This window comes from Oreochromis aureus, linkage group 12, assembly GCF_013358895.1.
Source record: "Oreochromis aureus strain Israel breed Guangdong linkage group 12, ZZ_aureus, whole genome shotgun sequence".
Taxonomy (NCBI): domain Eukaryota; kingdom Metazoa; phylum Chordata; class Actinopteri; order Cichliformes; family Cichlidae; genus Oreochromis; species Oreochromis aureus.
The window spans coordinates 39,314,057-39,337,980 of NC_052953.1; the positions used below are offsets into that span (position 1 = coordinate 39,314,057).

The window sequence follows — 23,924 nt, forward strand, 5'->3', positions numbered from 1 at the left end:
TAAAGGTTTTTCACCTATGGCTGACTATGGCCGAAAAGAAGATTAAAGAAAAAAGGAAAACAAAAGATCTGCCTGGTCATTGAGTGAAATCCAGTTTAAACACCTGTGGTAGATGCATCAATCCCTTTCAAGCGGGGAAGCTGCACAAACTTAAAGAGCTTGACAGTAATAGCCAACATGCCAGGAGTTAGCCTAGTAATTGTAACATAGATGACATATATCTGGCATTGGTTGCTTAATTTGGTTAAATCAAACGTGTTTATATCTGAAAAAACAGAAATGTGTAAATATGGATTAATATGACTACAATGTCCTGTAATAACAAGTGCCTTATAATGCCTATTAAAAGCATACCTGGTGATACATGATTCACAATAACATGTTTTTTTGCAACATGCAACATATGAATGTGTTCTAATTTAATAGCAGATTTGGCCATATGCAGGACAGACATTCCCATTTCTGTCATCGAAAAAGTGGACAATATAGCTTTTCGAAATTTGAATATTTCATGTTTACATGATTAGATTAAAACTACATCATAAGTCAAGACATTTTTCCTCATGCTGGTGCACTTAATTGTTAACAGTCATTGTTATATTGTCATTTGGCATCATTGGTAGGCACTTATGGGTCTCATTCTGTCCTACCTGAAAGTCAGAGGATTTCTAAAAAAACAGTGAAGAAAAACTAGTATCTAGAGAAGACAAAAAAACCAAATGAACAACTGCAGCATTCTTTGACTAAACTTAAAAATGTCAAGAAGTTTTTTTTACACTTACTGTTAAAGGCTTATCCTTGAATATGTACCTTATATTTGCAAAAATCTAACTACATACCAGTGGCATTTGGTGACTTTAACACCAATGTTAAGTATATAACAATGTAAATTAGATCAGTTTAAAAGTTATTATTATTTTAATTAAAATTAAAATTAATTCATTTAAATTAATGTAGCAAGAGAACTTAATTGAATATAAGTTTTCAATAAAATTTTATTTATGTAGCACACAACAACTGTCACCTCAGTGCGCTTTATAATGAAAGACTACAATAATACAAAGAAAACAGAGAAAACCCCAACAATTATATCACTCACTATGAGGAAGCGCTTGGATGACAGTGGGAAGGAAAAACTCCCTTTAGCAGGAAGAAACCTCCAGCAGAACGAGGCTCAGGAAGGGGCAGCCATCTGCTGCAACAAGTTGGGGATGAATCCATGAAGACACGAGAAAGACATGCTGTGGAACTAAGCCAGAGGATTAATAATAACTAGAAAAATTTGCATTTTCTGCGAAAATGCAGTGTGGATGCTTTAAAGCTGAAGCTGTATGCAAAAACCAGCTGAAAAAGCTGAAAAGTTGCAGAAATTGTAAAAACTTTGCAGAAGCAAAGGAACTTTGCTAAAATGGAATAACTTGGCAGAACTGCAATATCTTACAGGAAACATAATACTTGGCAGAATACAATAGCATAGCAGAACTTAGCAGAAATATTGTAACTTACCAGAAACATGATAACTTCTCAAAAATACAAGAATTTAGGAGAAATAGTATAAGATAACAGAAAGAATATATTTAGCCAAAAATACTTAAGCATTACAGAAACACTATGATTTAGAAAAATAGTACAACAGAGCAGAAATACTGTGATTTACCAGAGACAGTGTGATGAACTATGAATATTGTCATTTTAAATCAATACTATGTTTTAGCCCAAATACTATAATTTGACAGAAATACTATCATTTGGCAGAAATACTATGTTTCAGCACAAATACTCTGGTTTAGCACAAATATTATAACATAGCAGAAATATAATTACATAGCAGAAATGCTATATTTAGAAAGAAAAATATAATATAGTAGAAATAGTATGATTTAGCAGAAATACTACAATATAGCATAATAACAATGATTTAGAACAAATACTATGATTGAGCAGAATAGTAATAACTTAAGTGAAAATACTGGAAAAGTAAGATGACAAGCTGAAAAAAAAAAAAAACGGAACATGGTTAAGTTCCCTCAAAACTAATTGTTGTTCACCTGTGAAAAAAAATAAAGAAATAAAAATAAATTTAAAAAACAAGAAGGAACAGCCAACAGATACACACAAAATCAAATATGTATACACAAATGCACAGAGAGAGAGACACACAAAGGGTCTATGCCAGTCAACCAGTCTGAATATATTATATTTTTTTCCAACAATGAGATGCTACCCTAAAGAGGGTCTCTCTCTCTCGCTCTCTCTCTCATGCACACACACACACACACACAGGGAGAGAGAAGCATGTTTTCAGTCAAGCAGCCTGGGAGCTGCTTAATTTGAATCTACAGAGGCTGTGTACTTTTTCCCGCCAAAACAGGTGCACACACGCAGCACAGAGACAGGATTTTTGTAGTCTATTTCTCATAGTGAGGATTCCCCTCAAACAAATCACCATAATTTCCTAACTGTATTGGCCAGAACGGTCATTCTTACACCGTTTTGTTCAGAAGAGATGGGGGAATCGTCAAGTGTTGACAATTTATCATTAAAATATGAATGTTTAGAGATATATGACATGGATGACTTGTTGGCTTAGAAGCCCCGAAGGCCCCAATATGCAAATTTGAATGCCTCAGCCCACATATATGATTGGCTGGCTGGGAAGCCGTCCAGACCCTGATTTGTAAATTTGAATGTCTCATCCCTCAGATATGATTGGCTGGCTGGGAAGCCGTGCAGGCCCTGATATGTAAATTTGAATGCCTCAGTCCTCACAGAGGATTGGCTGCCTGGGGACCTGGCAGAAATATATAGAAATACTATGATTAAGCATAAATACTACATTTAGCAGAAATACTATATTAAGCACAAATCGTATAATAAGCAGAAGTACTATATTAAGCACAAATCCTATAAAAAGCAGAAATACTATATTAAGCAATATAAATATCCTATAAAAATCCTAAAAAAAGCAAAAATACTGTACTATGATTTGGTAGAAAAACTATAATTAATCAGAAATACTATATTTAGCACAAATCTTATAAAACAGCAGAAATGCTATGATTTAGCACAATAGTAATAACTTAAACAGAAAAAATGGAAAAGCAAAATGGACAGCTGAAAAAATGCTGAACATGCTGAGGGTCCCTCAAATATACTTGTTAAATGAAAAAAATCGGCAAAAAAAAAATATATATAACAGCCACAAAATCATAAATATGGACACATATGGAAACACACATGCACAGAGAGAGACACACACAAGATCCAATTCAGTCAACCAGTCTAAATATATTGAATTTGAATCTTACAATGAGATCATCCCATGAAAAGGCTTTCTCTCTCTCTCTCTCTGTCACACAAACACACACACACAGGATCCAATTCAGTCAACCAGTCTAAATATATTGAATTTGAATCTTACAATGAGATCATCCCATAAAAAGGCTCTCTCTCTCTCTCTCTCTCTCGCTCTCTGTCACACATACACACACACAGGGAGAGAGAAGTAAGTTTCTAGCTCAGTCAAGCAGCCTGGGAGCTGCTGAATTTGAATCCACCAATCAGAGAGCCTGTGCACTTTTTCCCGCCAAAACAGGTGCACGCAGCACAGAGAGACACAGGATTTTTGCAGTCTATTTCTCATAATGACGACTCCCCTCAAACAAATGACCATAATTTCCTAACCGTAGGGGCTAGAACAGTCATTATTACACCTTTTTGTTCAGAAGAGATGGGGGAATCTTAAAGTGTTGACAATTTATCATTAAAATATGAATTATTAAAGATATTTGACTTCTAATGCACCATAACTAAGTAGAGCAAAGCAAAAACTGCCTTGACTTGCCCTCAAACAATGCTTTCTAACTCTAAATCTATTTGGAGTATTGATATCATTCTTTCACCGTAAGAGACAGCAGGCTTTGATGAACAATCATGGAAATTTTCAGGTCTCTGTGGAAATCCATTAAAAAGATATGACGAGAGAAAAAAGTGGTTCATTTCCAGAGTTTGAAATCTGAAGAAATCTGAGCGAAGGACGAATTTCCTACCCTCAAACAAGTCTAACTCATTTCAGAACGGCAATAGGTGAGAAAATAATTCTTGAATTGTGAGCGTCAGGAGTGTCTGAAGATATACTGGGACAAGCCTTATGTCTTAACTTTGCTTCGTTAAGGAGATATGACTATTCGAATATGCCTCTCATTACAGAAATCAAGCGGTGATTTTGAACAAGCTCTCCATTGACTTTCTATGGAGAGTTTTCCGACTTTGTGTTAGTCTGAGGAGATTTGCCAAAATTCTATAAATCTCACAACAATGATGGTGACATTTTCTGAAAGCCAGCAAAAATACCTACGTTTTGATGTATAATTTGTGGAAGTTGAGTGAAAATTGAGCAAGTAGCAAGAAGTTGTTCGGACATGAAGAGAAGACTCATGAAACCTACAGTGGCACACTGGAAGCCAAGTGCATAGCAACCGTAACAACACATGTATTTTCTGAAAAATCACAATTTTGCAACTCAAATCTTAAAGAGGGATAAGATGAAAATGGTAACAGATATGAAAAAGCTGAATCACATATGAATAGCCCAATAATTTGTGAACATTTTAAAGTTTGAATGGAGTTTCTATGTGAAAGTATGAAAAAGTAGTTAAGTTTCAAAAACGAGCAAGTTTTAGCAGAATTATGGAAGTTTCCCATTCATTTCAATGGGACAAATTAAAGGAAAAAACCTTAATATTTTAAAAAGTATAATAGCAGAAAATACTAAAAGTCATAGCAGGAATTAGCAGAAATAGCAGAATAGTTTAAAATTTGAACGGTGAAAATCGGCTGAAAATTGTGGAAGTAGTTAAGTGCCAAAAAACGTACAAAAAGTGGCAACTGGAATAATAATAAAGTAGGATAATAAAGAACTAGAAAGCGAAAATTTCAGAAGAAATTTTAAGTGTGCCTATGCCGCTGCTAATCAGTGTAGTTTGCCATTCATACGGCTACAGAGAGCAAAACTCAGCAGAGCAGCCATTCTCCACCATGAATTATGATAAAAACAAACACCGCTCGCGCCTCACAGATGACAGCTTACAGTTTTGGGTAAAGATGAGGTGACTTCGTACAGCCCCGATTTGCAGACGCTGTGCACAGAGGTTCATGAGCAGAAGTCCCATTGTATCACGGCAGACCCCGACAATGTTTGCATGAACATGCTTTGAAGCATTACGTTATGGACCACTTTTCACACATGGTTGGTTTACCCACACAGGCAGCTGTAGCTTTTCAACTCATAGCCCAACACACACCCAAAAAACAGCCGAGAGAGCACACACTTTACACCCGTGGGTCCACCTCCCCTGCAGCGGCACTGCAGACCACGCCCCGACACACACATCAAACACATAAAATAAATATTTATGCACTTTCGCATTCACCTTTTGTTTTTTGTTATTTTTACACAGTGTTCTGAATGATGAACAATGGTCTACAGCCAATCTTGTGTATTATTATACAAACTTTGGTTGTAAGATTCAGATAACTATTTAATAAAAGCTAAATATTTTATATGAGAGTAAGAAAGAAAAGTATATCTTTATGTCCACCTTTCTCTGTTAATGCCCTACCTGGCCCCTGGCAAAAGCTTTGCTAGATCCGCCCCTGCACAGTTACCAGCTGTCAGCTACACAAAAAGGAGCTTGGTGTTTACAGGGAGTGCAGAATTATTAGGCAAATGAGTATTTTGTCCACATCATCCTCTTCATGCATGTTGTCTTACTCCAAGCTGTATAGGCTCGAAAGCCTACTACCAATTAAGCATATTAGGTGATGTGCATCTCTGTAATGAGAAGGGGTGTGGTCTAATGACATCAACACCCTATATCAGGTGTGCATAATTATTAGGCAACCTCCTTTCCATTGGCAAAATGGGTCAAAAGAAGGACTTGACAGGCTCAGAAAAGTCAAAAATAGTGAGATATCTTGCAGAGGGATGCTGCACGCAATGTTGATGGTGAACAGATCAAAACACTGACAGAATCCATGGATGGCAGGCTTTTGAGTGTCCTTGCAAAGAAAGGTGGCTATATTGGTCGCTGATTTGTTTTTGTTTTGTTTTTGAATGTCAGAAATGTATATTTGTGAATGTGGAGATGTTATATTGGTTTCACTGGTAAAAATAAATAATTGAAATGGGTATATATTTGTTTTTTGTTAAGTTGCCTAATAATTATGCACAGTAATAGTCACCTGCACACACAGATATCCCCCTAAAATAGCTAAAACTAAAAACTACTTCCAAAAACATTCAGCTTTGATATTAATGAGTTTTTTGGGTTCATTGAGAACATGGCTGTTGTTCAATAATAAAATTATTCCTCAAAAATACAACTTGCCTAATAATTCTGCACTCCCTGTATTTGTCTCAGAAACAGTTCATAACTTCCCTTCAACTCATTCATGTCACCTAAAGGGTAAACCTGTTTCTCCATCACCAGTTCAGCTCTATATGATTCAGTAAGGACATCTGCCGTTTTTACAGCTGTGGCTCCAGCAAACATCAGCTGATACCAGAAATTAAAAGCAAATGAATTCTAACAACAGCTGATCAAGCTTAAACGTGCTGCTGTTGTTTTGCGCGATAAACAAACAAGAGAGAAACGCCGATCATTGATCAGTTTCATGACTGAAGTTTCAACAGGCGAGAGAATGACAGGGGAGGCTATCATAAAGTTCAACAAGCGCACACAGCTGTATAGAAACTCCGTCGTGCTAGCTAGAACGCAGTACAAGTTATTGTAAGTGATTGAAAAAGTCAGCACAACGAAAATAAACTACACCTAAACTCGGTTTATATCTGACCCAAATAGAGTGCAGGTCATAACTTCTTACCTGAAATTCAGTTCACCTCACGCTCCTGCCTTCGCTTTCCCTGATCCACGATTGACCACCGCGTTAGCAACCACCGGTCGATCGGCGGTCGCCTGCACGGCCTCGTATGGCGGCATGTCCTTTCTGTCACACACCGGTGGATAGCTGCCCTCTGTTGTAGCTCCGGCTGGCCACCACCAAACAACTCGGTTATTTTTTCCACATCGACCAGCATCATCGGCCCATATGAACGAAAAATAAGTCCAGCTAAAACACAGACCCGTGTCGAGCGATCGGGTGATGAAATGACAGTCAGCGCCTGGCTGTAAGCTAAGCCTGGGTGCTTTTTCAAGAAGGGTCGCTAGCGGCGGTCGATCGGGGGTCGCCTGCCCCGCCTCGTATGTCTCGTTCGCGGCATGTGCTTTCTGTCATACACCGGTGGATAGCTGCCCTCTGTTGTAGCTCCGTGTTATAGCACCACCAAACAACTCAGTTATTTTTTCCACATCCAGCTGTAACTCCGATTCTGTGCGAGCATTTGCGAGAGACCGGGGAGGTGAAACGAAAGAGAGAGTGTCCCCTCGCTGTCCATTTGCAGCTCCTTGACTCCGCGCTCAAACCAGCGTTCTTCCCTGTCCAGGATGTGTACATCCTCATCCTTGAAAGAGTGTCCACTGGCCTGTAGGTGTAAATAGACTGCAGAGTCCTGGCCTGACGAGGTAGCTCTCCTGTGTTGTGCCATCCGCTTCGCCAGAGGTTGTTTGGTTTCCCCGATGTATAAATCCTGGCAATCCTCCTGGCACTTAACAGCGTACACTATGTTACTCTGTTTGTGTCGGGGGACCCGATCCTTGGGGTGGACCAGTTTTTGGCACAGCGTGTTTTGGGGTTTAAAAGCCACAGAGACCCGGTGTTTCGAAAAAATGGGTCTCAACTGCTCCGATACTCCTGACACATATGGGATCACTACAGGTTTTCGCCTGGGCAGCGGTTGTCCTTCTCTCCTGGATCGGCTGGAGCTTTCTTTGGGTGTCTTTCCAGCTTTGACAAAAGTCCAGCTGGGATAGCCACATTTACTCAGGGCCTTCTTGATGTGCTGTTCTTCTGCCTCCGTGGCCGCTGTGTCTGTGGGGATGGTGTTCGCTCTGTGTTGTAGCGTCCTGATGACACCCAGTTTGTGCTCCAGTGGATGATAAGAGTCAAACCTTAGATACTGATCCGTATGTGTAGGTAGCAGAAATACAATTATATAGCAGAAATGCTATATTTAGAAAGAAAAATATAATATAGTAGAAATACTATGATTTAGCAGAAATACTGTAATCAGCACATATACTGTAACATGACAGAAATTCCTCCACTTAGTAGTAATACTATAACATAACACAAATGTTATGATTTGGCACAAAAACCATAATTTGGCAAAATACTATGATTTAGCAGAAATACTAAGATGTAGTAAAAGTACTTTGATTTAACAGAAATACAATTATGGAGGAGTAATACTTTAAAATGGGAGAAATATTGATACACACACACACACACACACACAGCCAAAAGGGAACAGTATTTGTGCCATGGAGTGTTAACAAGAATCTGAGGTCTATATTAGAAAAGCTGCTAAAATCATAAAAGTTTGCAGAATTGTAATAAATGATGAATATGAATTAGTGGTCTGTGATAGTGTATTAATTTGTAGGAAAAAAAAACATGTCGCCCAAGGTGTAATTGAACCCACGACCTTTGGGTTGCAGATCTGTGTCATTACCAACTGCGCCACTGGGAAAGAGAGCGAGTGACTGGAAAAGAGGGTGATGAGCAGTCAGAATTATATCGCGGTGAGAGGCGAAAAATGACGTTTTTTGGAGTTACAAAACGTCATGTAACTCAAAAACTAGGTGGACTAGAAGCATAATTCTTGTACTGGGTGAATCAGCGGACTTTGGTGTACTTTGACTGTGATTTGCATTGCTCTTTGTACATCTGTCGCTGAGATATGACGAGAGAAGAAAGGGCAGACCTCAGATATGATTGGCTGGCTGGGAAGCCGTGCAGGCCCTGATATGTAAATTTGAATGTATCAGTCCTCACAGAGGATTAGCTCCCTGGGGACCTGGCAGAAATATATAGAAATAGTATGATTAAGCATAAATACTACATTTAGTAGAAATAATATGTTTTAGCACAAATACTATAAAATGGCAGAAATACTATAATTAAGCAGAAATACTATTTTTTAGTATGATTTAGCAGAAATGCTGTATTTAGCACAAATCTCATAAAATAGCAGAAATGGTATGATTTAGCACAACAGTAATATTTTAAATAGAAAAATTGGAAAAGCAAAATGAACAGCTGAAAAAATGCTGAACATTCTAAGGGTCCCTCAAATGTAATTGTTAAATGAAAAAAAAATCAGCAAAAAAAAGTATAACAGTCACACAATCAAAAATATGGACACATATGGAAACACACAAGCACAGAGAGACACACAGGATCAAATTCAGTCAACCAGTCTAAATTTATTGAATTTAAATCATATAATAAGATGCTCCCATAAAAACTCTCTCTCGTCCTCTTTCTCTCTCTCTCTGTCACACACACACACACACACACACACACACACACACACACACACACACACAGGGAGAGAGGAGCAACTTTCTAGGTCAGTCAAGCAGCCTGGGAGCTGCTAAATTTGAATCCACCAATCAGAGAGGCTGCGTACTTTTTCCCGCCAAAACAGGTGCAGCCGTTTTTACACAGACGCAGCACAGAGACAGGATTTGTGCTGTCTACTTTTCATAGTGAGGACTCCCCTCAAACAAATGGCTATAATTTCCTAACCGTAGGGGCTAGAATGGTCATTCTTACACCGTTTTGTTCAGAAGAGATGGGGGAATCTTCAAGTGTTGACAATTTATCATTAAAATATGAATTATTAAAGATATTTGACTTGTAATGCACCATAACTGAGTAGAGGCGAAGCAAAAACTGCCTTGACCTACCCTCAAACAACGCTTTCTAACTCTAAATCTATTTGGAGTATCGATATCATTCTTTCACCGTAAGAGACAGCAGTCTTTGGTGAACAGTCATGGAAATTTTCAGGTCTCTGTGGAAATCTAAAAAAAAGATATGACGAGAGAAAAAATTGCCTCATTTCCAGAGTTTGAAATCTGAAGAAATCTGAGCGAAGGACGAATTTCCTACCCTCAAACAAGTGTAACTCATCTCAGAACGGTAATAGGTGACAAAAAAATTATTGAATTGTGAGCGTCAGGAGTGTCTGAAGATATACTGGGACAAGCCTCATGTTTTAACTTTGCTTCATTAAGGAGATATGACGATTCGAATATGCCTCTCATTACAGAAATCAAGCGGTGATTTTGAACAAACTCTCCATTGACTTTCTATGGACAGTTTTTCGACTTTGTGGTGGTCTGAGGAGATTTGCCAATATTCTATAAATCCCACAACAATGATAGTGACATTTTCTGAAAGCCAGCAAAAATACCTACGTTTTGATGTATAATTTGTGTGGGAAATGAGTGAAAATTAATCAAGTAGCAAGAAGTTGTTTGGACATGAAGAGAAAATTGCCAAAGGTACAGTGGCTCACTTAGAACCAACTGCATAGCAACCATAACAACGCATGTATTTTGTGAAAAATCACAATTTTGCAACTGAAAACTTAAAGAGGGATGGGATGAAAATGGTAACAGATATGAAAAAGCTGAATCATTAATGAATAGCCCAATAATTTTAGAACATTTTAAAGTTTGAATGGTTGTTCTACGTGAAAGTAGGAAAAAGTAGTTAAGTTTCAAAAACAAGCAAGTTTTAGCAGAATTGCGGAAGTTTCCCATTCATTTCAATGGGACAAATTAAAGGAAAAAACCTTAATATTTTAAAAAGTATAATAGTTAAAAATACCAAAAGTCATAGCGATCATTAGCAGAAATAGCAGAATAGTTTAAAATTTGAACGGTGAAAATCGGCTGAAAATTGTGGAAGTAGTTAAGTGCCAAAAAAAGTACAAAAAGTGGCAACTAGAATAATAATAAAGTACTAGAAAGCGAAAATTTCAGAAGAAATTTTATGTGTGCCTATGCCGCTGCTAATCACTGTAGTTGCCATTCATACGGCTACAGAGAGCAAAACTCAGAAGAGCAGCCATTCTCCACCATGAACTATGGTAAAACAAACACCGCCACGCTTCACAGATGACAGCTTACAGTTTTGTGTAAAGATGAAGTTACTTCAGTACAGCGCCGATTTGCAGACGCTGTGCACACAGGTTCATGAGCAGAAGTCCCATTGTACCATGGCAGACCCGACAATGTTTGCATGAACACGCTTTGAAGCATTACATTATGGACCACTTTTCACACATGCATTCACTTTTTGTTTTTGTTATTTTTACACAGTGTTCTGAATTATGAACAATGGTCTACAGCCAATCTTGTGTATTATTATACAAACTTTGGTTGTGAGATTCAGATAACTATTTAATAAAAGCTAAATATTTTATATGAGAGTAAGAAAGAAAAGTATATCTTTGTGTCCACCTTTTTCTGTTAATGCCCTAGCTGCCCCCGTAAAAGCTTTGCTAGATCCGCCCCTGCACAGTTACCAGCTGTCAGCTACACAAAAAGGAGCTTGGTCTTTGTCTCTCAGAAACAACTCATAACTTCCTTCAACTCATTCATGTCACCTAAAGTGTAAACCTGTTTCTCCATCACCAGTTCAGCTCTGATGATTCAGTAAGGACATCTCCTGATTTCATCTTCATGCTCCAGCAAACATTAGCTGATACTAGAAATTAAAATCAAAAGAATTCTAACAACAGCTGATCAAGCTTAAACGTGCTGCTGTTGTTTAGCGCGATAAATAAGAGCGAACAGCCGATCATTGATCAGTTTCATGATTGACGTTTCAACACGCGAGAGAATGACAGGGGAGGCTTCGTAACGACAGAATAAATCATAATGTTTTCTCTGAATGTGGGACGATTCCGTTTATGCGGCTCGGCAACTCTATGAACTAACCTAATGAATAAAATAAAGTCCAACGTCAGTAACTTAGTGCGCACACAGCTGTATATAAACTCCGTGGCAGTACGATTGTAAAGGTCAACGAAAATAAATTACACCTAAACTCGGTTTATATCTGACCCAAATAGAGTGCAGTTCATAACTTCTTACCTGAAATTCAGTTCACCTCACGCCCTGCCTTCGGTTTCCAGCATCATCGGCCCATATAAACGAAAAATAAGTCCAGCTAAAACACATACTGTCGGCGAGCGACCGGTGTGCTGACACGAGTTTCACCCGCCTCAATATAAGCCAAGCCTGGGTGCTTTTTCACGAAGGGTCGCTAGCGGTGCTAGCTAACTATGCTAGCGGCGCTAGCTAGCTAGCCGACTATCAGCAACACATAAGAGAACTGCTGCTAAATAAACTACACCTAAACTCGGTTTATATCTGACCCAAATAGAGTGCAGGTCATAACTTCTTACCTGAAATTCAGTTCACCTCACGCTCCTGCCTTCGCTTTCCCTGATCCACGATTGACCTCCGCGTTAGCAAACACCGGTCGATCGGCGGTCGCGGCATGTCCTTTCTGTCATACACCGTGGATAGCTGCCCACTGTTGTAGCTCCGCATTATAGCACCACCAAACAACTCAGTTATTTTTTCCACATCCAGCTGTAACTCCGATTCTGTGCGAGCATTTGCGAGAGACCGGGAGGTGAAAGGAGAGAGAGTCCCTCGCTGTCCATTTGCAGCCAAGTCGCGGCAGCTAGCTAGGTAGCCGGCTAGCTGTCAGGCAGGACCGAGGTCGTCAGAGCATTGTCGCTAATAATGGGATGTCTTGATAAAACAAGCAGATATTTGAAGTTTACACACCTACATTCTCGCCTGAAAATATCTTAAAAGTTTATTTTGTGACCTAGAAACACTAATAAAAGACATATAAAACGAAGTGGTGGCCGCCATTGTTTAACTCGGCAGAGGTGTGCTATGAATTGTGGGATATGGAGTTTCCACCAAGCATAGAAGCCATTGTGTTTACCGTAACTATTCAATGGTTCGCGCAACCTTAAAACCTCAATGGTTCCTGAAAGCAGCGAGGCTGTGCGCGCCATTGATATTGTCATCATTACGGTATCCAAATAAGGGTAGACAGGCTGTACCACTCCCGGCATACCACTAGAGAGAGCCAACACACCACAAATGAAGTTTGAAATTTGTTTCAATGGGACCAAAAGATGGCGCCAACACACCACAAATGAAGTCTGTTTATTTGGCGCCAAAAGATGAATTGGCCTAAATTTGCACTAAAATATTAATATTTAAAAAACTATAAAAGTCATAAACACCAAAAATCATGACATAATAGTCCAGCTCCAGCCGCACAAAATGATCTAACATATGTAACCCTAATGTCAAAACTGTTCGGCAGAGGAGCGCGGGAAAATTTTCACTAAAATATTAATATTTAAAAAACTATAAAATTCATAAACACCAAAAGTCATAGCACACCATTCCAGATCTGGCCGCACAAAATGAGGTAACATATATGAAGCTTCTCTCAAAACTGCGGGGCGAGATTCGCTGCAAAATTTCAGGCGGAAACTGGAGAATAATAATAATAATAATAATAAATCCGACGAATAGTAATATGTGTGCCTCTTGGCATAGGTGCCTCTTGGCATAGGCACACATAATAATAAATCCGAGGAATAGTAATATGTGTGCCTCTTGGCATAGGCACACATAATAAATCCGAGGAATAGTAATATGTGTGCCTCCTGGCATAGGCACACATAATAAATCCGACGAATAGTAATATGTGTGCCTCTTGGCATAGGCACACATAATAAAGAGAAACAGGAACTCAATAGTGTGGATGCTTAAAGCATCCACACAACTAATAATTAATTGCAGAGAATTGTATAAACACATAGTATAAGTGAAGAGGGTGACTGAAAAACGAACACTTAATGTATCATGGGAATTCAGTAGCAGCCGAGAGCTATCGCAGCGTTTCTAGGGGAGGACAAACTCTGGTAATTAGTGATTCTGTTCTGAGACATGTGAAGCTAGAGACACCAGTAACCATAGTCAGTTGTTTTCCAGGGGCCAGAGCAGGCAACATTAAGGGAAATTTAAAACTGCTGGCTAAGGCTAAACGTAAATTTAGTAAAATTAATCATGTTGGCAGTTACAATTGGAGGTCACTAAAATTAATATTGAATCGGTGTGTAACTTTGCCAAAGGAATGTCGGACTCTGTGGTTTTCTCTTTTATGTGAGGAGCAGGATTTTGAAATTAATTCTGGATTTAACAGGGAACCAGTGAAGGGAAGCCAATATAGGAGAAATATACTCTCTTTCTAGTCCCTGTCAGTACTCTTGCTGCAGCATTTTGGATTAACTGAAGGCTTTTCAGGGTTCTTTTAGGACATCCTGATAGTAATGAATTACAGTAGTCCAGCCTAGAAGTAATAAATGCATGAACTAGTTTTTCAGCATCACTCTGAGAGATCCATCCATCCATCCATCCTCACCCGCTTTATCCGAGATCGGATCGGGTCGCGGGGGCAGCAGCCTAAGCAATATCACTCTGAGAGATGATATTTTTAATTTTAGAGATATTGTGCAAATCAAAGAAAGCAGTCCTACATATTTATTACTCTCATATTTACATATGAGAGTAATAATCTGGTTAGATACCATATCTCTAAGATTTTCTGGGCCGAGTACAATAACCTCAGTTTTATCTGAATTTAGAAGCAGAAAATTGGAGATCATCCAGGTCTTTATGTCTTTAAGATATTCCTGCATTTTAACTAACTGATGTAAAAACTTTCCTTTTTTCCAAAGCATATAATTAAGGCAGGATCAGGTGACCCTGAATCCTCGCTTAGTTATGCTGCAATAGGCGTAGACTGCTGGGGGATTCCCATGATGCATGAGTATTTCATCTTCAGTCACCTTTCTCACTTAATAGACGTCTCTGCATTGAATCACACTTGTTATTAATCTCTGGCTCTCTTCCACAGCATGTTTTGTATCCTGTCTTCCTTCTCTCTCTCCAACCGGTCGTGGCAGATGGCCGCCCCTCCCCGAGTCTGGTTTTGCTAGAGTTTTCTTCCTGTTAAAAGGGAGTTTCTCCTTCCCACTGTCACCAAAGTGCTTGCTCATAGGGGATCATATGATGGGTTTTTCTCTGTATGTATTATTGAATGGTCTACCTTACAAAAGCACTTTAAGGTGACTTTTGTTGTGATTTGGCCCTGTATAAATAATATTGAATTGAACTGAAGTCTAACTATATGGTTTATCAATCTGAAATTGTTGGTTAAACCTGCACTTGTTCAATTTTCCTGTTTTATTCAAAAGGACATAACACGAGTTCCACTGTCTATGATCAAAACTTTCATTACTAATGTGGTAAATAGGTGATTAAAACTTTCTTACATCACACATGTTGGCCAGTGTATAACTAGGTAGTTTAAATCTATATCATCATTTACTAGTAGGCATATAATTAATGTTAATTATGTAAATCTGAAAAACAAGATGTTTAACTTATACTTTTAAAAATAAGTAAGTGGCCTTTTAGATGCACCACTGCATGTGGCAAGTATATAAGGGAAAGAAAGGCGTGTGGCTGCTGTCAGTCTGGAGCAAAGCTTACAGGACAATTTTGAAGATAGTGGCAAAGTCAGCTAGCAGTTTGTTTTTATACAGGCAGATGTAGTTCTAGCTTGGATTTAATTTAGTTGTGCTGCCACTGTGGAAAACAAAGGAGTGGTGGATGGGAGCACTTTTCTTCACATTTAAGCTTTTTGGACAGATGCTTTGTGTTACAAGCCTTCCCATGTCTGCAAGGGCCTAAGAGGAGGGGGCATGAGGGCAACAGCACAAGCCATACATAAGCTGAGTCTCCAAAGAACAACTGTGTGTTCAATAGGCCTACATTTATTTTACAACTTTACAAACAGCAAATTACAACTACCTACCTACTACAACTCCACTCTTCCAGGAAACAGAAGAAAACACTTAGCTGTAGAGTGAATAAAAAAAAAGAGACATGGTGCAACAGTTCTCTGAACAGTGACGAAATTAAGGACGTTAGTCTAAGGAGGTGCGTTGACAGCGATTAATTACTCTTTCAACACTTTAAGGGGCCCTCGCACATTATGTCCAAACACTAAATACTATACACTAAAATCGTGATATTCCTGCTTCACCTTGCAATCGGCACACAGCAGGAAAGGCAGACCTTCATCCCAGTCTCTCTCAGAGTCAAGGCAGTTTTATGCAACCTCTCTAATGCACCTTGTGGTTGGGGATGCTATGGGCTAGAGAGGACATCCACACTACATAAAGATCGTAATGCCTGCCTGAACACTTTTGATTGAAAATTGCCCTACATTACCTCTTTGCTGTCTCCTGTGTGTCTCAATGAGGAGAAGGTGTAGGTCTACCAGTGATGATAATCCTTATTGATGTTTTCTTATCAATAATTTTGTTAAGACAAATACAGTCCACTTGCTCTAGAGCTAGTTGGATTTACGCACATGGTCATAAATGCATTTTACAGTTCACAGACAGCTGTTTTTAGTTCCAGATGTGAGTGAAACCGTTTCGAGTGATGCTATAATCAGTGTCTTCCTGCTTTTTTCCATGACATTAAGAATTCTCTCCTTTTCCTTCTTCTTTCTCCTTCATATGCGTCTTTTTTCTTCTAATGTGAGTATGCTGACTGTACAAAAAACTAATTGACAGCCAGCCTACTTGACAGGTGACACAGTGGCCCAGAGCCCTGTATCCCGTGTCTTGTTATTAATATGGGCATTAGTTCGACCTTTAGCACCCACTAAAAAACATTTCTGCAAACCTAACATACCCACTCCCCACTGGTACTCCTTACAGCAGGAGTCTATAAGAAAGAACAAAATGCCATACCTCAAAAACTACTCAGCAGGTGCTTGAGAAAGACCACAAAGGTATTTACTTGACCTCCAGTCTCCCTAGAATCCAATAAGACCTGTCTAGTCCCACACACTCAAATAATCCACTCCTGCAAATAAATCCTTTGTTGTCTTGAAACAGGACAACAGAAAACTAACGTTTACTGTGTAAGAGGTTTTCAGGCTGTTGCTTGTGGTCATAGAATTTGGTAATAATTTCTTACTATCATCAGTCACCGGCAGGATTTCAGTATTTAAGGACTGGCTGGAAACTTCAGTTCCATGTAACATTTAAGTGGGTTTTTTAAACCCCATAATCAGTCTAGTTGTGGTATGCTACTATCACCAGCTATCCTTACAAGATGTGTTGTTGTTCACACTGCAGGGTATTTAATGGAACCCATTCCATCTGAAAGCATGAGTGTGTTCAATGTGCATGTAATTTTAGCTTATCTTTTTTCTGTCTTGGCCCATGAGAAGATGAAGTCACTGGTTTTAAATTGCAAATCTTTTCTAATACTGGCCAAGTCTAACATTATCAGACTGTGACTTAAGATCATCTCATTTCACTTGCTGCCTCAGCAGCAAAAGAAAGAACAGTGTGTTTTACCCTTGTGACAGATAGTATTTGGTTGTCTCAGTATAAGACCATTTTTCAGTTTAGTGTGAGGGTTAGACAGGGGCTTTGCCTCACCTGCTGGAAGGCAGCCTGCTGTGTACCCATCAACAGCTGAATGCTCCAGGGTCTGTGTTGGCTTGTCAGTTTTAATAACTTTTCTTTTGTTTGTGTGTGTGTGTGCTTGTGTGTATTTGTGTTTCTTTCAGGGAATTTGCGAAGGAGAGAGAGCGTGTGGAGAAGAGGCAAGAATTCTTGAAGCTTCGCCGACAACAGCAAATAGAGAGAGAGTTAACTGGGTACCTGGAGTGGATCTGCAAAGCAGGTCAGAAACACAATTATATCTTTACACTGCAGGTGTAAATTTAGCTATGACCGATTTTTACTGTTAGATCTAAATAACAACTTTGCTTTACTTGATGTTAGCACTATTGTGACATAATTTTTTGTCATAATTTGTGTTGCAGAAGAAGTGATGCTGGCAGAGGAAGACAAGAACGCAGAAGAGAAATCTTTGGATGGAGCATGGTACAAACGAAAACACAACAACTCTGGTGAGAACTGGTATCTTTAGAATCAGTTTTCAGAATTGAAAACATTTACATTTAGAACAACATTCAACCAAAATTAAGGAGTTAAATATAAAACGTGAGCTTATATCTAAAAATCTTTGGATACACATTTTAAGACTTACAGGTCTCATATTTTTTTAGGTTTTTAACTGTTAACTACATTTACGTTTAGGCAAGCTTTGTGTGTGTGTGTGTGTGTGTGTGTGTGTGTGTGTGCGTGTGTGTGTGTGTGTGTGTGTGCAGGCGTGGCTGTGTGACTGTGCGTACATGTGTCTGTTTGTCTATATCAGGGGTAGGCAACCTTTCTGATGGCGAGTGCCATTTAAAATTTCCTCAGAAGTCAGTGTGCCATATGATTGCATTAGCAATAAATTTAATAACGCTCTATATTAACAGTTACACACTATATAGAACCACTTTATAGAATTATATTTGTTTGCAGATGTTGGCAGCTATCAGTGAATATTTATCAGCTATTTTGAAACAAACAAAAAAAAGACACTTTTTATCCATAACAAGAACTCCATAACAGCAAATACAGAAAATACAAATGCTATTTATGGTCTCCTCACAACAATGATAAGAAAATAAACTGGGCCAATATGGCATGTTTGTTAATACAGAGACACACATGTTAATGTGATCTCTGGTCTCACACTCAGAGACACAGGTCTCAGAGTGTCCAGCATTCAGACGGCTACCTGAGGACACTCATGTGATAGAAAATCTGCTCACACAGATAGGTAGAGCCAAATACTGTCAATAAGGCCTCTGCAATGTTCTGAAGACAGTCAAACTTGTCAGGTAGTGATGTCCAGCAGGTGAAAATGCAAACTCCCTGAACACGCACAGCTGTAGATTCCAGCTATTTCGATGTTATATGTATGATTTCTATACATTTTATGTCAGATAAAAATTTGGTTGTAAGCTTCAGATAATTATTTAATAACACCCAGACATTTTAAACGAGAATAAGAAAATATTTCTTTGTGCCCCTTTCCTGTTAATGCCCTACCTGGCCCCTGGCAACACTTTGCTAGACCCGCCACTGCACAGTTACCAGCTGTCAGCTACTTAGAAAAGGATCCTGGTGTTATTTGTCTCTCAGAAACAGTTCATAACTTCCTTCAACTCATTAATGTCACGTAAAAGGTAAACCTGTTTCTCCATCACCTGTTCAGCTCTGATGATTCAGTAAGGACATCTGGTTTCATCTGCATGTTTCCTCTCACCAGATATACAAACCATCATGACCAGCAGCTTTTACAGCTGTGGCTCCGGCAAACATCAGCTGATACTAGAAAGAAATATTAAATAAATTCTAACAACAGCTGATCAAGCTTAAACGTGCTGCTGTTGTTTAGCGCGACATCCGCTGGTTTCCTTTTCTGGCGCAAAGTGGGCGATAAACAAACAAGAGAGAAAAGCCGATCAGCTGATCATTGATCGTTTCATGATTGAGCAGAGGGAGGGGGAGAATGAGAGAAGAAGAAACAGCTGACAGCGTAACGACAGAATAACTCCAGCTTTGTGTCTTTTTTTCATTCTAGCTGAAGTCCGGGACAAACTGCGTTCCTTTTCACCTCAATACGAAGCGCGTAATATTTTCTCTGAATACGAGACGATTCCGTCTTTTTACAGGCAACTCTACTAACTAACCTTATGAATAAAATAAAGTTCACTATGGTATCACTAACATCAAAGCACCCACCCAGCTGTATAGAAACTCCGTCATGCTAGCTAGCACGGAGTACCAGTTATTGTAACTGACTGTAAAAAGTCAGCACAACGAAAATAAACTCCACCTAAACTTGGTTTATATCTGACCCAGATAGACTGCAGGTCATAACTTCTTACCTGAAGTTCAGTTCACCTGACACTCGGACCGGCGGCTGCCTCGGGTGGTTCCTCCTACTGCCTCCCCTTTCTCTCATCCACCTGCTGGCCTCCACCACTTGCTAATTTTACTGAATCTGAGGAAGCTTCGCCATAGCCACCACCAAACAACTGAGTTATTTGTACACACCGGCCAGCATCTGGCCAATCCACCACCTTTCATTGTTTATACGGTTACAAAGGAAAAAAAAGTCACCCGGCCACTGAGCAAAAGCCCGATGGCCAGTCCAGCATTGGTCGTACCATCAGTTAACCCTTCGCGTGCCAACTGTGGCACGCGTGCCTAGGGTTGCCGACCCCTGGTCTATATACATGTGTGCTAATAGACCAGACTAGCTCTCATCTGCACTCGCCCAGGATTACAGTTAACCTTTATTATGGGTATAAAGGTGGAAGGCCAATGAGATCAGAATGCAGGAGAGAGAAGGAGGCTCCCTGAAGTTAGCATTGTAATATGAGTGCCCTTCATGCAGCTGTGATTCATTTTTCTGTCATTTGAATACCGTCCTGTTTTTTTCTCTTCCTTTTTAAGAAATTCTCAATAGCAAACTGTGTTATTTTACAGAACGCTAACAGCACCAGAGCAAATTTGTGTGTTATGTCAGCAGAATGGAGAATATTTGTACAACCTAAATTCTTGTCTTTTATGATACATATTGCATAAACCAAACTGGAGGCCTCAGTTTTTTTTCCTCTAAAGTTTTATATGTATAGGAAGGCCCCCTCCTTGGTTTAGTTATGGTTGTTTTCCTTTTCACATACTGTATTTTCCACACTATAAGGCGCACTTAAAATCCTTTAATTTTCTCAAAAATCGACAGTGCGCCTTATAATCTGGTGGGCCTTGTCTATGAATTCTGGTTGTGCTGACTGACTGACGATTTTATGTGGTAAATGATGCTCAACAGCCATCCATCCATCCATCCATCCATTTTCAACCGCTTTATCCGAGGCCGGGTCGCGGGGGCAGCAGCCTAAGCAGAGAAGCCCAGACCTCCCTCTCCCCAGCCACCTCCTCCAGCTTATCCGGGGGAACACCAAGGCGTTCCCAGGCCAGCTGAGAGATATAATCTCTCCAGCGTGTCCTGGGTCTGCCCCGGGGCCTCCTCCCGGTGGGACATGCCCGGAACACCTCACCCAGGAGGTGCCCAGGAGGCATCCTTGTCAGATGCCCGAACCACCTCAACTGGCTCCTTTCGATGTGGAGAAGCAGCGGCTCGTTCTTTCAGTCACTACCCACAGCTCGTGGCCATAGGTGAGGGTAGGGACGTAGATCGACCGGTAAATTGAGAGCTTCGCTTTTACACTCAGCTCCCTCTTCACCACGACGGACCGGTGCAGCGTCCGCATCACTGCAGCCGCAGCACCAATCCGTCTGTCGATCTCCGGCTCCCTTCGCCCATCACTCACGAACAAGACCCCGAGATACTTGAACTCCTCCACTTGGGGCAGGAACTCATCCCCGACCCGGAGTGGGCACTCCACCCTTTTCCGGCTGAGAACCATGGCCTCAGATTTGGAGGTGCTGATCCTCATTCCCGCTGCTACACACTCGGCTGCGAACCGTTCCAGTGTGAGCTGGAGGCCTTCACCCGACGAAGCCAACAGAACCATATCATCCGCAAAAAGCAGAGATGAGATTCTGAGGCCACCGAAGTGAAAGCCCTCCACCACTTGGCTGTGCCTAGAAATCCTGTCCATAAAAATTATGAACAGAACCGGTGACAAAGGGCAGCCCTGGCGGAGCCCATCATCCACCGGGAACGAGTCCGACTTATTGGCGGCAATGCGAACCAAGCTCATACAACAGTTGTATAGGGATCGAATGGCCCGTAGCAATGGGCCAGACACCCCATACTCCCGCAGCACCTCACACAGGACACCCCGAGGGACACGGTCGAATGCCTTCTCCAAGTCCACAAAACACGTGTAGACTGGTTGGGCAAACTCCCATGCACCCTCAAGTATTCTTGAGAGGCTAAAGAGCTGGTCCAGTGTTCTGCGACCAGGACGAAAACCGCATTGTTCCTCCTGTATCCGAGGTTCGACTAGCGGACGAACTCTCCTTTCCAGCACCCCTCGCATAGACTTTCCCAGGGAGGCTGATGAGTGTGATCCCCCTGTAGCTGGAACACACCCTCCGGTCTCCCTTCTTAAAGATGGGGACCACCACCCCCGTCTGCCAGTCCAGGGGTACTGCCCCTGATCTCCACACAACATTGTAGAGGCGTGTCAACCAGGACAGCCCTACAACATCCAGAGCCTTCAGGAACTCGGGGCGGACCTCATCAACACCAGGGGCTCTGCCACCAAGGAGTTGTTTAACTGCCTCAGTGACCTCGCCCCCGGAAATTGGCGGGTCATTCCCCTCATCCCCAGACTCTGCTTCCTCCTCGGAAGACGTGTCAGTAGGATTAAGGAGGTCCTCGAAGTATTCCTTCCGACGCTCAACAATCTGTCAAAAAATGTTTTTGTACGACTTTGGTAAACTACGAAGCTGCACCACTTGCACAAGCGGAATAATGTGGGTCCAAAATACCGTCTGCTTCAGGTCTCAAAGTCAAATGAACACTGCGGCAAAAAACTGTCTAAATTCTTTCATCTTTAATAAAATGATCAGTGTTGTTGCTTTACCAGGTGTAACAATTATGTTTAACATCCAGGCATCCATGAAAACAGAATTTATGAAATTTAATGGAGTTAGAAGTTAGCAGGAAGTTAGCTCGCTAGTTTGCACCTAAACATGATATACCATGTTCTGACTGAGAAATTTCTGAGAAAATTAAAACGTACAGCTCTGTTATCACTTCCAACATAAATGAGGACAGAAACTAAACAGCAGTGACGTTTCTAGGGTTACTGAAGTTGGGCTAGCTGGTATATAATGATGTGCTACGCGATTGCTAGCAACACAGCTTAACTAAGGAGCTTGGAAAGAAAAGTGTCTGGACTTCTTTAAGTTGCTTGAAGACGTTTCACCTCTCATCCGAGAAGCTTCTTCAGTTCTTCTCAGATAAGAGGTGAAACGTCTTCAAGCAACTTAAAGAAGTCCAGACACTTTTCTTTTGAAAGCTCCTTAGACTACAATGACCTGGATGACTGAGAACCTTCACAGACAACACAGCTTAACATTCACTGTGTTTATGTTAGTATAACATAAACACAGTGAAGCTGGAGGACGAATTCAAACTTTTTTCCACTCGATAAAAGTTAACGTGAGGGTTCCCGATGATTAGGAACAAATGCAATGGCATGGCAGGATGCTGTAAACGGACCAAACTTCAGTCAGGAGAACAACTGAGATAATCCATCCACAATACGAGGTTAGTCATTAATATACTGCAACAACACGGGAATAGAGCAGCTGCAAGAGAATTCAACATTAATGAATCAATGGTAAGGAAGTGGAGGAAGCAAGAAGAATGAGTTGAGTAAAGTTCGACTTATCTCCTTTGTTTCGCTTAATGCGCCATATAATCCAGTGCACCTTATGTATGAAAACAGACCTGTTCATCAACAGTGCGCCTTATGGTCCGAATAATATGGTAAATCACTCATGCTCAAACCAGTGTTCCTCTCTGTCCAGGATATGGACACCCTTGCCATTGAAAAAATGGCAGCCTGCCTCAAGGTGCAAGATACATGGTCTGGTGACGTACATCTTCTGTGTTAAGCCATCCACTTACCCAGAGGTTGTTTTGTTCTTCTAAGATCTAGATAATGTTTATTGTCATATAGACATTCTGAAACAGAAAAAGACAATGCTATTCACCAGACCTTGTAACACAGGGGAAACTACACCTAGTCTGTATGGTTTTCCTAAGATACTTAAAAAGGGTTATGTTAAAGGTATACTGTCAGTTCTGTCACCCAAAAAATCTCCAAGGTTCTGGATTTGGTCCTCAACCCAGAGGACTCAAAAACACCACATTCCTGAACACATGAATGAAGAATGTGGGAGACACCATTATGGAGGCAGATGAAACAAT

General features: G+C 40.4%; 1 protein-coding gene across 1 annotated transcript in view; it reads left to right on the forward strand.

Annotated features, from left to right (window-relative positions):
- Positions 1 to 23,924, forward strand: part of cacna1ba (calcium channel, voltage-dependent, N type, alpha 1B subunit, a) — a 340,688-nt gene that overhangs the window by 93,479 nt on the left and 223,285 nt on the right. The window contains exons 8-9 of the mRNA XM_039620693.1: positions 17,677 to 17,792; positions 17,935 to 18,021. Of these exons, the coding sequence (XP_039476627.1) occupies positions 17,677 to 17,792; positions 17,935 to 18,021 (203 nt within the window). The remainder of the gene's footprint in view (positions 1 to 17,676; positions 17,793 to 17,934; positions 18,022 to 23,924) is intronic.